At 42.6% G+C, this 12,546-nt stretch overlaps 1 protein-coding gene across 1 annotated transcript in view; it reads right to left on the bottom strand.

The window, feature by feature from the left end:
• The window catches only part of prkx (protein kinase X-linked), a 43,588-nt gene extending 34,547 nt beyond the window's left edge, over positions 1-9,041 (bottom strand). Inside the window, exon 1 of the mRNA XM_079738881.1 lies at positions 8,332-9,041. Coding sequence (XP_079595007.1) covers positions 8,332-8,500 — 169 coding nt within the window. The 5' untranslated portion in view covers positions 8,501-9,041. The remainder of the gene's footprint in view (positions 1-8,331) is intronic.
• Between the last annotated feature and the right edge of the window lie 3,505 nt (positions 9,042-12,546).

The raw sequence follows: 12,546 nt of genomic DNA, 5'->3' as shown, positions 1-12,546 counted from the left end.
ATTTATCACTTGAAATCAAAACATCCTGATTGCCATTCTCAATATGATAAGAATGCGGCACAGAAAAGAAAAATAAATCCGAGCACGCCCACTCCGTCTGTGGTGGACGTTTTTGAAAACGTCGGAGAACATCGCCTGGAGAACATCTCGCGATACATCGCATATATTCGATATATCACCCAGCCCTAACCTGAGCTATTTAATGTTGTTGCATCTCACGTCCATGAGCTTATGGCGTCAGATATTACAGTAATCAGTTTCACGACCGACATATGGAGCTCAGACGTCAGCTTCACCAGTATGCTCAGTCTAACGGCACAGTGGATCGACACAGATTTCAAGCTGCAAAAGATTCTGCTCCATTCACAACAGTTTAGAGGGTCACATACAGCAGCAGGCATTTCTGAAGCATTCGCCAATATGTTCGATACCTGGCATATTGACCCATCTTAAGTGCATGCTATAGTCAGTGACAATGCAAGAAATATGACTAAAACGATAGAAGAAAGCCAGCTGAAAGGAATACGGTGCATGGCCCACACACTATATCTGGCTGTGAACGAGGAAATGTTGTCTCAACGCAGCGTAAAAGACGTACTGGCTATAGGCAGAAGAATTGTTGGCCACTTTAAACATTCTCAGCTGGCCTATTCCCGCTTACAGTCTATGCAAGATCAGTTTGGAACACCAATAAAACGGTTCCAACAAGACGTGAGTACACGGGGGAACAGCACTTATTACATGCTGGAAAGCCTCTTCGCGCAAAAGCGAGTCTTGGCTGCATACAGCGCAGATCACAAGCTCCCCGCGACATTCACTTCACACCAGTGGGTCTTAATAGAGAAAATCCTCTCTCTTCTTGCCCCTTTGAGCAGCTAACTAAAGAGATCAGCTCCTCTGATGCATCTGTAGCAGATGTTATTCCTTTAATTGCAGCACTAAAGCGTCTTCTAAGCAAAGAGCTTGAGACGGACCACGGAGTGAAAACAATGAAAAGTACACTCTTAGAGTCTGTCAGCACACGTTTCACTGAGATCTATTCGGATCCTCTGCACTTCATCTGGACTGTACTTGATCCGCGTTATAAAGATAATTACTTGGATGTGGGATTAAAGCAGCGCGCACGAGAAATGATCCAGGCCGCGATGGATGCGGAGAACCCGCTTGGAGAGCAGAGCGCAGAAAAAAGGACTCGTCTCTCTGCACCAGATGAGGGGCATGCACCCTCGCTGTCTGATATGTTCAATGACATCGTGCAAGAGAGTGCACCAAATAATAGGTAGGCTATTCTGTTCTGAATTGCTATATGTGACTATCAGATGATTTTATAGATATTTTTTATTTTATTTGACAAAATTGTTTATTTATGCACTTGCCCTATTTATCTTTCTCAAATGTCAGGCAGAGAACAAGCTCAACCGCACAGTTACAGTTAGATGGTTATCTGTCTGAAGTCCCCATCCCCAGAAGTGATTACCCTCTTGCCTACTGGAGACATAACAAAGGCTGCTTTCCTCACCTGGCAAAGATGGCACACAGGTACTTGTCTGCTCCGTGCACAAGCACTGACAGCGAGAGACTGTTCAGTGCTGCAGCTCATATTCTCGATGAGAAGAGGAACATACTTCACTGTGATAAAGCAGAGAAGCTACTCTTCATCAAGAAAAACCTGCCACTTTACCTGAGAAAGTAGAATGGGCTTGTGTCTAGTGTTTAAATATTTGTTTTCCACTTTGCACATCTGCAATTCTTGGTGCATTTGTTGTTGTTAAAGGGCTATGGTTAACATATGGGCTATGGCAATCTTTGTTTTGATGTTTTGTTGTAGGCCTACAGAGAAAATATTGTTACTATATATATATATATATATATATATATATATATATATATATATATATATATATATATATATATATATGTATATATATATATATATATATGTATATATGTACTGTTGTTGCAGTCTTGTTGTGTACCGTTGTTGCAGTCTTGGTCTGAATGCACTTTGTTGTAGTAGTCCTACAGAGAATGCACTTTATTTAAATGCACTGTGTTTTTGTAACATATTTAATTTTACAATCTTTCAGCAGGCCAGTCAGTTATAGGCCTGTTAATTATTATTTATTTGATGTGCACATGAGTGGGGTCAAGTTAAACATTTTATTTTGAATTGTATTTTATTTTATATTGTGCATTGTTGTAATGTCAGTACTAAATAAATGTTTTCATACTTTTGTAATTGATTTATTCTTTGAATTGCAATGACTTGATTTTAATGAAGTTAGTACACAGCTGAGGCATAAATGCAATGGTACTAATAATTGGCATAATAATTTCTTTCTGTGTTTCGGTTTTCGGCCTTGGTTTCCTCATTTTCTGTTTTTGGTTTCGGCCAAGAATTTTCATTTCGGTGCATCCCTAATAAATATGTACACTTTATGTTGAAAGTATAGACAGTCGCGATTCAGCCTTTATACCACAGATACTATAGGGTCTATATCATATAACCGCGTTTTCGGATTACAGTTTAATACATTTTTCACAATTTACCAGCTCTCGTTTTGAAGGCTGAACAGACAATTTGACTGGAACTACTTAGCAGGTAGTTGTTTTTTTGTGTTTAAGATACTATGATTTCTTGACGACGATCCATGGCTGCCTTTGTGAATGTCGGCACACATCGAATAATCGATTATTCATTCATACCACACACCAATTATTCAACCATGAAAATTTTGATTTATTCACATCCCTACTATTTACCTGACCTTTTCATTTTATTGTTCACCTGCTTTGGCAATGAGTTGTAGCTGGTCATTTAAAAATGGCGCAACACTTTGAGGAGAGAATATGCGGGTTGTTGAGGGGTGTCACATGCCACCGCCGCGTAGGCCTACAGTTTTTGCGCCATTTTTTTGCAGATTTCGGATGACACAAAGCAAAACCATCTCCTCTACAGATGTCATGTTTGCGATTGTCGATGCCGGTAATTTGCGACACGAGTCACTGCCCTCTAGAGGATGTATTGCGTAACATCCATAACAACGCTGAAACCGGACGGCGGTATGAAGGGTAGTCCCAGAGACAACGTTTGGTACGGACTAGGGATGGGCGATATGGCCTAAAATCTGTATTGCGATATACATTGCAACCTATTGCGATAACAATATATATCACGATATATAAATCATAATAGAACCATCTCAGAACAGGTTACATAGACTCTAAGGAAAGCCAAACTGCTAAATGTATAAAACAAAAGAAGAAAGAAACTTAGTTTTGAGAACATTTATTGTGCAAAACTGTAATCATACAAAATAATGTTGTAGCTGCAGAGACTTTAACAAAGAAAAAAATCTTCTGTGTAATGACGTATACTTCTCTTAATGAAATTAAAACTGGTGGTGTCTTGTTAATAAAGAAACGGATACTGTGAATTAGGGAAATACGTCCAGTAATAGGCATGGCTATTTTAAATAAAGAAAAATCTTCCAAGTGTGTGCACAGATACTTGATATTAAAACATAAAAGTGCAAAATGAACACATACAATTTTGAAATAAACATGAAATGAGCGCAATACATTTTTTGAATAAAGAATACACTTCCAGTATAAGGCACATATATGTCAACTAAAGAACATGTTTACTTTCAAGTATAAAAGTTTCTTAACAGTAGTGCCATAGACAGTAAAAAGTGCAAAAACCGTGCAGAACGCACCAAATGTAGGTAAAAAAAGATGCAAAGAACAGAAAAACTGGTGTCTTCTCAGTTAAAAAAGCAACACAACAACAAATCTTAGGATTGGGAACTCACTGAGATTTTGTGTTTACACCACTTGTTAGTTTTTACCTAAAGATTATTCGCCAGGAACACAAGCTTGTCCACAGTCTCTGGCTTCAACAGAGACCGATGGCATGTAACTATGTTACCACCAATGCTAAATGCCCTTTCAGAAGGAGCACTTGTGGCCGGGATACAGAGATATTTCTGGGCTTGTCTTGCCAACCTTGGAAAATTAGTTTGGTACAGCCGCCACCAGTCCAGTGGGTCAGTCTCTCCATGAACCTGCATTGTCTGCAGGTAACTTTTTAGCTCCACTTCGATGGCCTTTCTGTCAGCGAGAGCGGCTGTGCCATCGGAGGAGGCCTTTTTGAAAAAGCTTCCCAGGCTCCGTTTCACCCTCTTGGCTTGCCTCTCAACAGGTACATCAGCAGCTTCAGCACCGTCAGCTGCAACTTCTGTGCTTGTGTGTGGCTCTGTGACCATTGCAGCTTGCACCTCCAACAGTGACTGAATTTCTGCCACCGCTCTGGTCTTCATGAACTCCTGGCGGTCATCAGCTATATATGTATCTTTGAACCGTGGGTCAACCAAGGAAGCCATATCTAGCAGGTCAACCGTTTCTGGGTCTGAGTACTTCTCGTTTAAGTACTCCAGGATGATTTTTTTCATGTCCTTGGTCAGCTCAGTGTCATCATCAGCTGCAGCAAGAACAGTGTTGTTAAAAAGATGGAGAACCGGTTTGATGTAGGACACACTGACATACTGTTCTCCAGACAGCGCGTCTGTGAATTCCAGCAGTGTGCCGAGGGTCTTGCTTACAGATTCCAAGACATCTGTATCTTGCCAAGTGGGAACCAGGTGTCTGGTTTTCCTGTTTGCTCTCAGTACCTGTGATAGGGCCTTCTCTTGTTCAAGCACCCTCTGGATCATCATCTGGCGTGAACCCCACCTTGTTGGTGTTTCTGTGATGAGTCTAAGGTAGAGTGTAAGGGAAGATTGTGCTCTGCCTGGGCTATCTTTGACTCTTTTCTTCTGTTCCAAGAGTGTGAAAAGGAACTCACAATCTTCTTGCACAAGGCAACCGCGCGGTCGATTCGGGGGTCTTTCACGCTTTTTTCTGTTGACAAATTTGTAAAATATTATTAGTTAATTTAATCTATAATCTCCATATCCACACACACACACATAACACAAAAGCAACATTAAAATAGCATTGGCTATATACAACTGAACAGAGGCTTAGTCTACATCTCTCAACGCAAATGCAACATTACTATTAGGGCTATAACTTTTGAGAAAAATTGCGGCTCTCTTTTTTTATTCATGATGTTAGCTGCGGTGGAGAACATGCGCTATTTGCGGACTATTTCTCTGCTGATCAACACTACGAATGGTAATTGTAAAAAGATACACATTGTAAAGATATTTTTTCGTTTTGGTAATTAGCCTTGTAATAAGAGGGATAATATATAGAACGTCGCCGGTCTTTATCGAAAATAATACCCTTCAGGGCGAAGCGCACCTCCGCTGTGCGTCGGGGTCCGGTTCGCCCTGTCGGGGCTTATTTTCCCGATAATGACCGGCGTTCTGTACAACATTATCCCTTAGATATATCATATAAGTCAAGACCAACATAACAGCGCGAGAGACATACAGACGTACGCTTACCACTTATGTAAATGCCATATATAGGCCTACAGTACATTAAGATTGCATGATAGGAATAGATCTATTCCGATTAGAAATCTAATCGGATCAGAAGGGTCCATTTAAATGCTGCTATCTAATGTTAAAATATTATTATATTATGGACAAAATGTTTTAACCTACCGATGGCGAGGTGCAACCTGTGTCCGAAGCATTGCAGCCTGGTCCAATCATTCAGAGACCCTGCCTTGACCACGTTCGATCCATTATCTGTAGTGATGCACACTTGGCGTTCTTCTTTAAAACCCCATGACTCAAGCGTTTCCTTGAGTCCTTGTGCTATCTCCTCGGCCATATGTTCAGCGGGGAAGTACGACATCTGCAAACACCGGCTGCCAAGATTCCAATCGTCCGTTATATAGTGAATGGTCAGGCTGAGGTAAGGCTCCATGGTACGGCTCGACCACAGGTCTGTTGTAGTGGCAAAGTATTTCAAGTCACACAGCTCTTTTTCAACCTTTTCGCAGAGCTCGGCATACATTTTGGCATCTCTGTTTCTGTAAAGTATTTGCGGCTAGGCACCTCGTATCGTGGATCAATAGCACTGATCATGCCGTTAAAGCCGCGCCTCTCTACCGCTTGAAAGGTGACCATGTCCTTACACAAGTAAACAATTATGGCCCTTGTAATTTCCATCCATCGCGGGCTCTTCCTATTGTAAGTTGTTTGAAAATGATTGTTGGATGGAGGACTGGATCGGTTCCTGTTTTTTCTTTCCTGCGTTCTTCCGATTTGAGCTTGGGGTTGGCTGCATTGCCTGGCACTCATGGTATTCAACGACATGTTTCGTTTTGAGGTGGTAAAACAGGTTAGTCGTTGTTGACCCACACACTCTACAGAGTATAGCTTGGTGCTGCTCGTCAGTCCGCTTAAATCCGAACCAATTCCAAATGATGGAAGTTGCACCTTTCTTTTTCACCAGCTCCTCTGTTTCGCTTTCAGCCATATTTACTTAGATGACGATGATGCGTTGAAGCCGGTTGCATCTCGTGGCTCTTTAAATTTCGCGGGTTGCGGATGATGCGTTGAAGCCGGTTGCAGCTCGTGGCTCTTTATATTTTGCGGGTCATGGATAGATTGCATCAAACATGCATTATCGCGATAGAGCAATATAACTAAAATCTCTATCGTAGGCCATTTTTTATCATTTATATCGTATATCGTTTATATAGCGCATTCCTAGTACGGACGGACAAATTTCGTCCATATCTCTCTCTCTCTCTCTCTCTCTCTCTCTCTCCCCCCCCCCCCCCCCCAACCTGAAAGCTAAAACAAACGTCAAACAGATTGGTTGATGATTCTCGCGTTACAGTGAAGACCCGATGGCTGTTGTGATAAGAGGAAAGAGGCTGAGGCCAGCAGGGTGGACACATTCTCAGAGAGTAGGGAAGCTCATCAATTATTGATTCAGACGCAGTAGCTTTGGAGTCTTTGGCAGGAGAGTCTTGATGTGTGGTACCTCGCCAACCGCAGTGCCACAGCGTGTGTGTTTGAATGGGGGAATGGGTGTACGAATGCATGTTTGTATGAATGTTTGAATGGGTGTATGAATAGATGAATGTGTATGCATGGTTGAGTGTGTGTATGAATGGGTTAATATGACTATTAATGCATGAATGTGTGCATGGGTGAATGTATGAATGGATATGTGAATGTGTGTATGACTGCGTGAATGTGTGTATGAATGGATAAATGTGTGTATGAATGTGTGTATGGATGGATGGGTTGGCGTTTTTGGCCTTCCACTCTGAGAAACAGAGTCATACACAACCTCAGGGTTCATATCAGCAGCCAGCCACTGATAGAGGCCGTACTCAGAAGTATTCCTGTAGGAGCGTGTCTGAGAATGTCGCTCAAAAACCAACAGAAATATTGGAGGTCAACATAACAGAAATGCCAAACAGAGCACTAGCAAACACCACCTGTATTGGTTTATATTTATATTACATGACATTCCAATTACATTGAGGTCGTTTAGTGGACGATTTTATCCAAAGCGACTTACAATAATTCCATTTGTCAGAAGAAGCGAAACAACAATATATCACTGTCGGTACAGTAAGGATGTGTGGAAAAGTGCAAAGCACTAACAAAGCTAGGTTAACCCATTCCTCGTACACAACACAGATGGCTAGGATAAGACGCTACACAATGCTGAATATTGTTTTAATGTGACATTACCACAACATTGCTGGCACACGCTCTGTGTCCATCGACAAGCAAGTCATGGTGAATGAAAGGATTAATACTGACTAATGGCTTAGTCTAGTTTTAATGATCTTTTAAAGACAAGGGATAATACTGACTCACTGTACCAGTTAGGTTACTGGGATGGGCCGGTAGCTATTGGTGTTTCTCCAGCAACCCAACAACTTCAGCACGTGAGTAAGGGTGTGTCGGTCTGTCTACCTAACCGTCTGTCTGTCTGTCTGTCTGTCTGTCTGTCTGTCTGTCTGTCTGTCTGTCTGTCTGTCTACCTAGCTATCAGTCTTTTAACATAGATATCTTTCTGTCTGTCTGTCTACCCATCTATCTATTAACAGATATCTTTGCGTCTGCTGTCTACCCATCTGTCTATTGACCTAGATGTCTGTCTGTCTGTCTACCTATCCATCTGTCTGTCCATCTGTATAATAACCTAAAAATATTTTTGTCTACATATCCGTCTGTCTGTCTACCTATCTGTAAATCTAGATGTCTTTCTATTAATCTAGATATCTGTCTATCTGCTTCGAACCTGCAGACTTACAACCCATCAGAATCGCCAGACATCCACACAACCCTCAACTACACACGCGCGTGCATGCGTGTCAACTGTCACCTGCCACTCAAGACTCACCCACGGTGGCGATCGTCTCCAGGTCGTCCAGGCTGTACACGCGCTCACTGCGCGTCGCCGCCGCGTCTTCCGCCACCGCGGGCGGCAGCGCGTTGCCACTCCTGCTCTCCTTCAGAGGGTGCGGGTTCGAGTCCGGAAGCACCCCAACGTTAGACTTGGGGGATGCCATGGTGATGATCCAGGGATGGAGCTTACGGTCACGTGATGCACGTCAGAGCGACATTACGCCATTTCTGGGGGTTTGAAGGGAAGCGCTTTGTATTCTGTGGGTCTTTGTTCAGGTCTGGCGGTCAGTGAACTGGTTTAACTTGGAACTGTGGTCGTATGGAACCAGACCGGGGGTGCTGGAAGTGGGATACAACGTTTAAAGTAATAAAGAGAATGAACTACACGAGTAAACGAGACTAAAAGCAGACGAGGTGTGGCGACAGGTGCGCCTCACTGTGCCGCGTTAGCTCGTCTGGTTAGCAACACCGCCGCGTTAGCATGCCGCGTTAGCCCGTCTGGATAGCAACACCGCCGCGTTAGCTTCAAAAATACAATTTATACATGGGTCAAACGCGGGAAAAGCCCTGAATCTGTGTGTGGAGTTTCGTACGAAAACAACAAGGAGTCGAAGCGGTTCCTAACGGGAAGGTTTAACATCCTTTCCCCGGCTTTGGTGTTCCGCTCCCGGTCATCCTTCACTGTTTAGCTGACAGCACAACGCCTCACCCTGCGACCACATCAACACGGAAGCGGCCAGCCGCACTGTTGACAAAATGCACCAATGAGAGGGCGACTGGCGTCGGGGGTTAACCAATGGAAGGTCGGGAAGGGCGTGGTGGGAGGTGTACGGAACATAGACCATGGAAGAGCAACGTTTTGGCCTGGGTTTCCGTGACATGAATACCTGCACGTTAGTATAAAAAGTATAAAAACGTTAAATACAAAATAAATAAACATATAAAATATTAGATTGTTAAATACGCAAAAAAGATATATGAAAAAAGTTGGGGGTATTTAACATTTAACATTTAAGAAAATAAATATATGTATGTGAAGCGTTAATATATGATTGCGACCTTACTCTGAAGGGACAACGTGATGATGTCACTACGTTCTAGTGAAGCAACGCGCAGGTCAACTGTCCCGTTGACCTGCGCTGACTGGACAGTAGTTAGTCATGTATTCTAGAGAATAAATACGCCAAAGGCTAAAGAGAATCTATCGCTTTGCTTATTCTTCACCACGCCAGAGAAGAGGAGTCACCGCTCCATCTCAGCTTAACAATATATATTTTTTATTATTAGGATTTTTTTATTAATTAGACATTCAACATTATAATATTTGATATGTATATGTATTTTGTTTTTAACTTTTTTATACTTTGACCTCCTTATCAGGGGCGGTTCTAGACCATTTTTCATGGGGGGGGGGGGGCAGACTGGGGCCAGTTGTTTTGTTGGAGGGGCACATTGAACCCGGGACGCAAAAACATTCTAAAACACAGTATACAATAATTGGCTTTTTCCCGTTACAGCATTTATTTCAGTAGCATAGTATTATGTGTTTCCTTCAGTTACAGCAATTGTCAATATTATACATTTGAAATGTTTCATTGGTTAAAGCAATTTTCAATCTTACAACATTTTTGGTTTCCTTCACTGACATCAAACCACTCAGTATCATACATCACCAACAGCAATAAAGTCAGAATGATATAGGGGTGTAACGGTACACTGAAGTCACGGTTCGGTTCATACCTCGGTTCAGACATCACGGTTCGGTACGAATACAGTATCATTCTTTTTTATTGTCTCAGGTTGTCATACCGTCTCTCCCCTGAGCTAGCTGCAACAGCCTGAACTGTGTAATCTAAGATGTAAACAGTAAACAACAAGTACCCCACGTCACCTCCAGACTCCATCCGTAAATTCCTCCATCTTCCAAAATTCAGCATGTCTTATTTATGAAACTGCAAAGTACACAGAATTTGCGCATTTCCACCGGAGTGTGCTGGTCGGTTCGGTGCGGCTTGGTAGAGTAGTGGAGGTGCGGTTCGGCGCAGCTCAGTTACGGCTCACGTTTTCACCGCCGATAGTACCCTTATGGCGCATTTCCACGTGAGGGTGCAGGTGGGTTCGGTGCGGCTTTGGTGGAGTAGTGAAGGTGTGTTTCGGCGCAGCTCAGTTACGGCTCACGTTTTCACCGCCGACAGTACCCTTATGGTTGGGGGTGGGGGGGTTAAACCGGATTGCGATAGCCGCGGCAGCTACGTTAGCATTGTGACCCTATAGCAGCCTGACATAGTGTAGCCTCCTAATAAATCCAAGGAAAAAGAAGAATGCGCACAATGAGCAAAGATCAACCATTTAGGACGTCCAAGAAGGACGGCAAACTTTTGTGCGACATTTTCATCAATATACAAAGCTTTCCCCTTGAAATACCTCGCGGATAATGTGTTTGTTAATTATCCCCTGGTCTCATGGAAGAGCGATTCTGTCGACCAATCAACGGACTGCCTGTGTAGCTCGAACTTGCCGGCACCCTTTCAGGCGTCTCAGTTGTCCCTGAAGATCGCGGATCTAACATTAGTTCGGCATTACATTAATTAATTTGCACGCCAGTTTTATTTAATTTTATACCGTGTATTCTCCGTGTAAATCCATGCACCGAACCGTGACGTCCATACCGATTCAGTTCAATGCGAATACATGTATTGTTACACCCCTAGTATGATATATTATTACTATTATTATTAGTATTATTATTAGTATATTATTATTATTACTCAAGTTCCACCTCGTGCGTCAGTGCCATCGCAAGCAATCAACCCCCGTCTAGACAGAGGTTAAAAGAAAAAAATAACGTTTGGAGGGGGTCCACTGGGGGGTACGAGCTCAGTTTTAGCTCCTGCTCCAAATTGTTAAACTGCATTGGAAATGTTAACGTTTGTTTCTCATACCAACCGCGTGGGAACAGCTGCCGTCGTAACTTTTTATTTCGAAATAATTCAAGAATTATTTGTTTCTGTCGACTCTGAGTTTGCAGTTAAAACCGCTGATTCGACACTTTTCGGTTGTTGTCTTTAGGCGCGTTCACTCTCCTGGTGATAACGAGATGGCTCGCCAGTGATGACGCTCACGCTTATGCGTGTTCCCGACAGCGACCGTTCATGTGCACTTGGGAAACAGCCGGTTGGGAATCTAAAAGTCCTTCACAGCAGGGTTTTTTTATCCAATAAAAAACAGTCAAAACTAAACAGAACTTAGTAGGATCAGTATGGAACAGTATTGCCACTGTATGGAAGGCAACACTTCCCCTTATCTAGAGCTGGTTTACCCGTACACAACGTTTAAAACTGAGCAAAGTCATGCCAACAGACGTTACAACGTCAATCAAAAGTGAAGTATGTGATTTGATGGTTGATTCTTTTATATTGAGTAAAACGTTCATGTTCCGCCATGTTCATGCGCGTCACTAGTAATCATACGTCACCAACTGGGCAATTCTGTTGTCAAAATTTGGCCCGAGTTGCCGAACGGAAGTAGAATCATAACAGCGTCATGAGGTGTCGTTCACGCGAACTCTCCGACGTCGCGAAAAATGTTTTCCCCATAATTTCCAACGATGTGAACACACCATTTATTTTTTCGTACCTATTATGTCATCTCTAACCTGATTGGTTGGGGGATTCTATCTTGCCTGTCAATCACAGGTGAGTGAAATGCCTCAGTTCTCATTGGAGGAAAGAAGCAGAGAGGGGGAGGATTCGTTTTTTGGTTGCTGAGCTTCAAAATCTCGCTCAATTCCCCTATTCTCTGCCCTCCTTCCATACAACTCTTAAACACATAATTTAACGAACAGCTTATTAAATCATACATATTACGCTATTAAGATAGTGTTGTTAGTGCTTGGCACTTGGTTCTATGAACTTCCATACTGTACCGCCAGCCATATATTGTTGTTTCTCTTTTTTTTCTTTTTTTTCTCTTGTACTTATTGTAAGTCTCTTTGGATAAAAGCGTCTGCTAAACGCCCTGAATGTAAAATGTAATAGAAGAAAGAAAATGTAAAAAAAAATTGCAACTGCTGCACTCTGATTGGTCAACGAGCAACAGGTGTGCAGCCTAACCGGCCCCAGCGTCCAATCAGACTCAGTCCAGGTGAGGCTGCTGAGACCAGACAGCATTTACATTCAGGGTGTTTAGCAGATGCTTTTATCCAAAGCAA

This window comes from Pollachius pollachius, assembly GCF_949987615.1.
Source record: "Pollachius pollachius genome assembly, chromosome: 6".
Classification (NCBI taxonomy): domain Eukaryota; kingdom Metazoa; phylum Chordata; class Actinopteri; order Gadiformes; family Gadidae; genus Pollachius; species Pollachius pollachius.
Note: the sequence above shows the minus strand (reverse complement) of the source record. Positions and strands in the feature narration are given on the sequence as shown.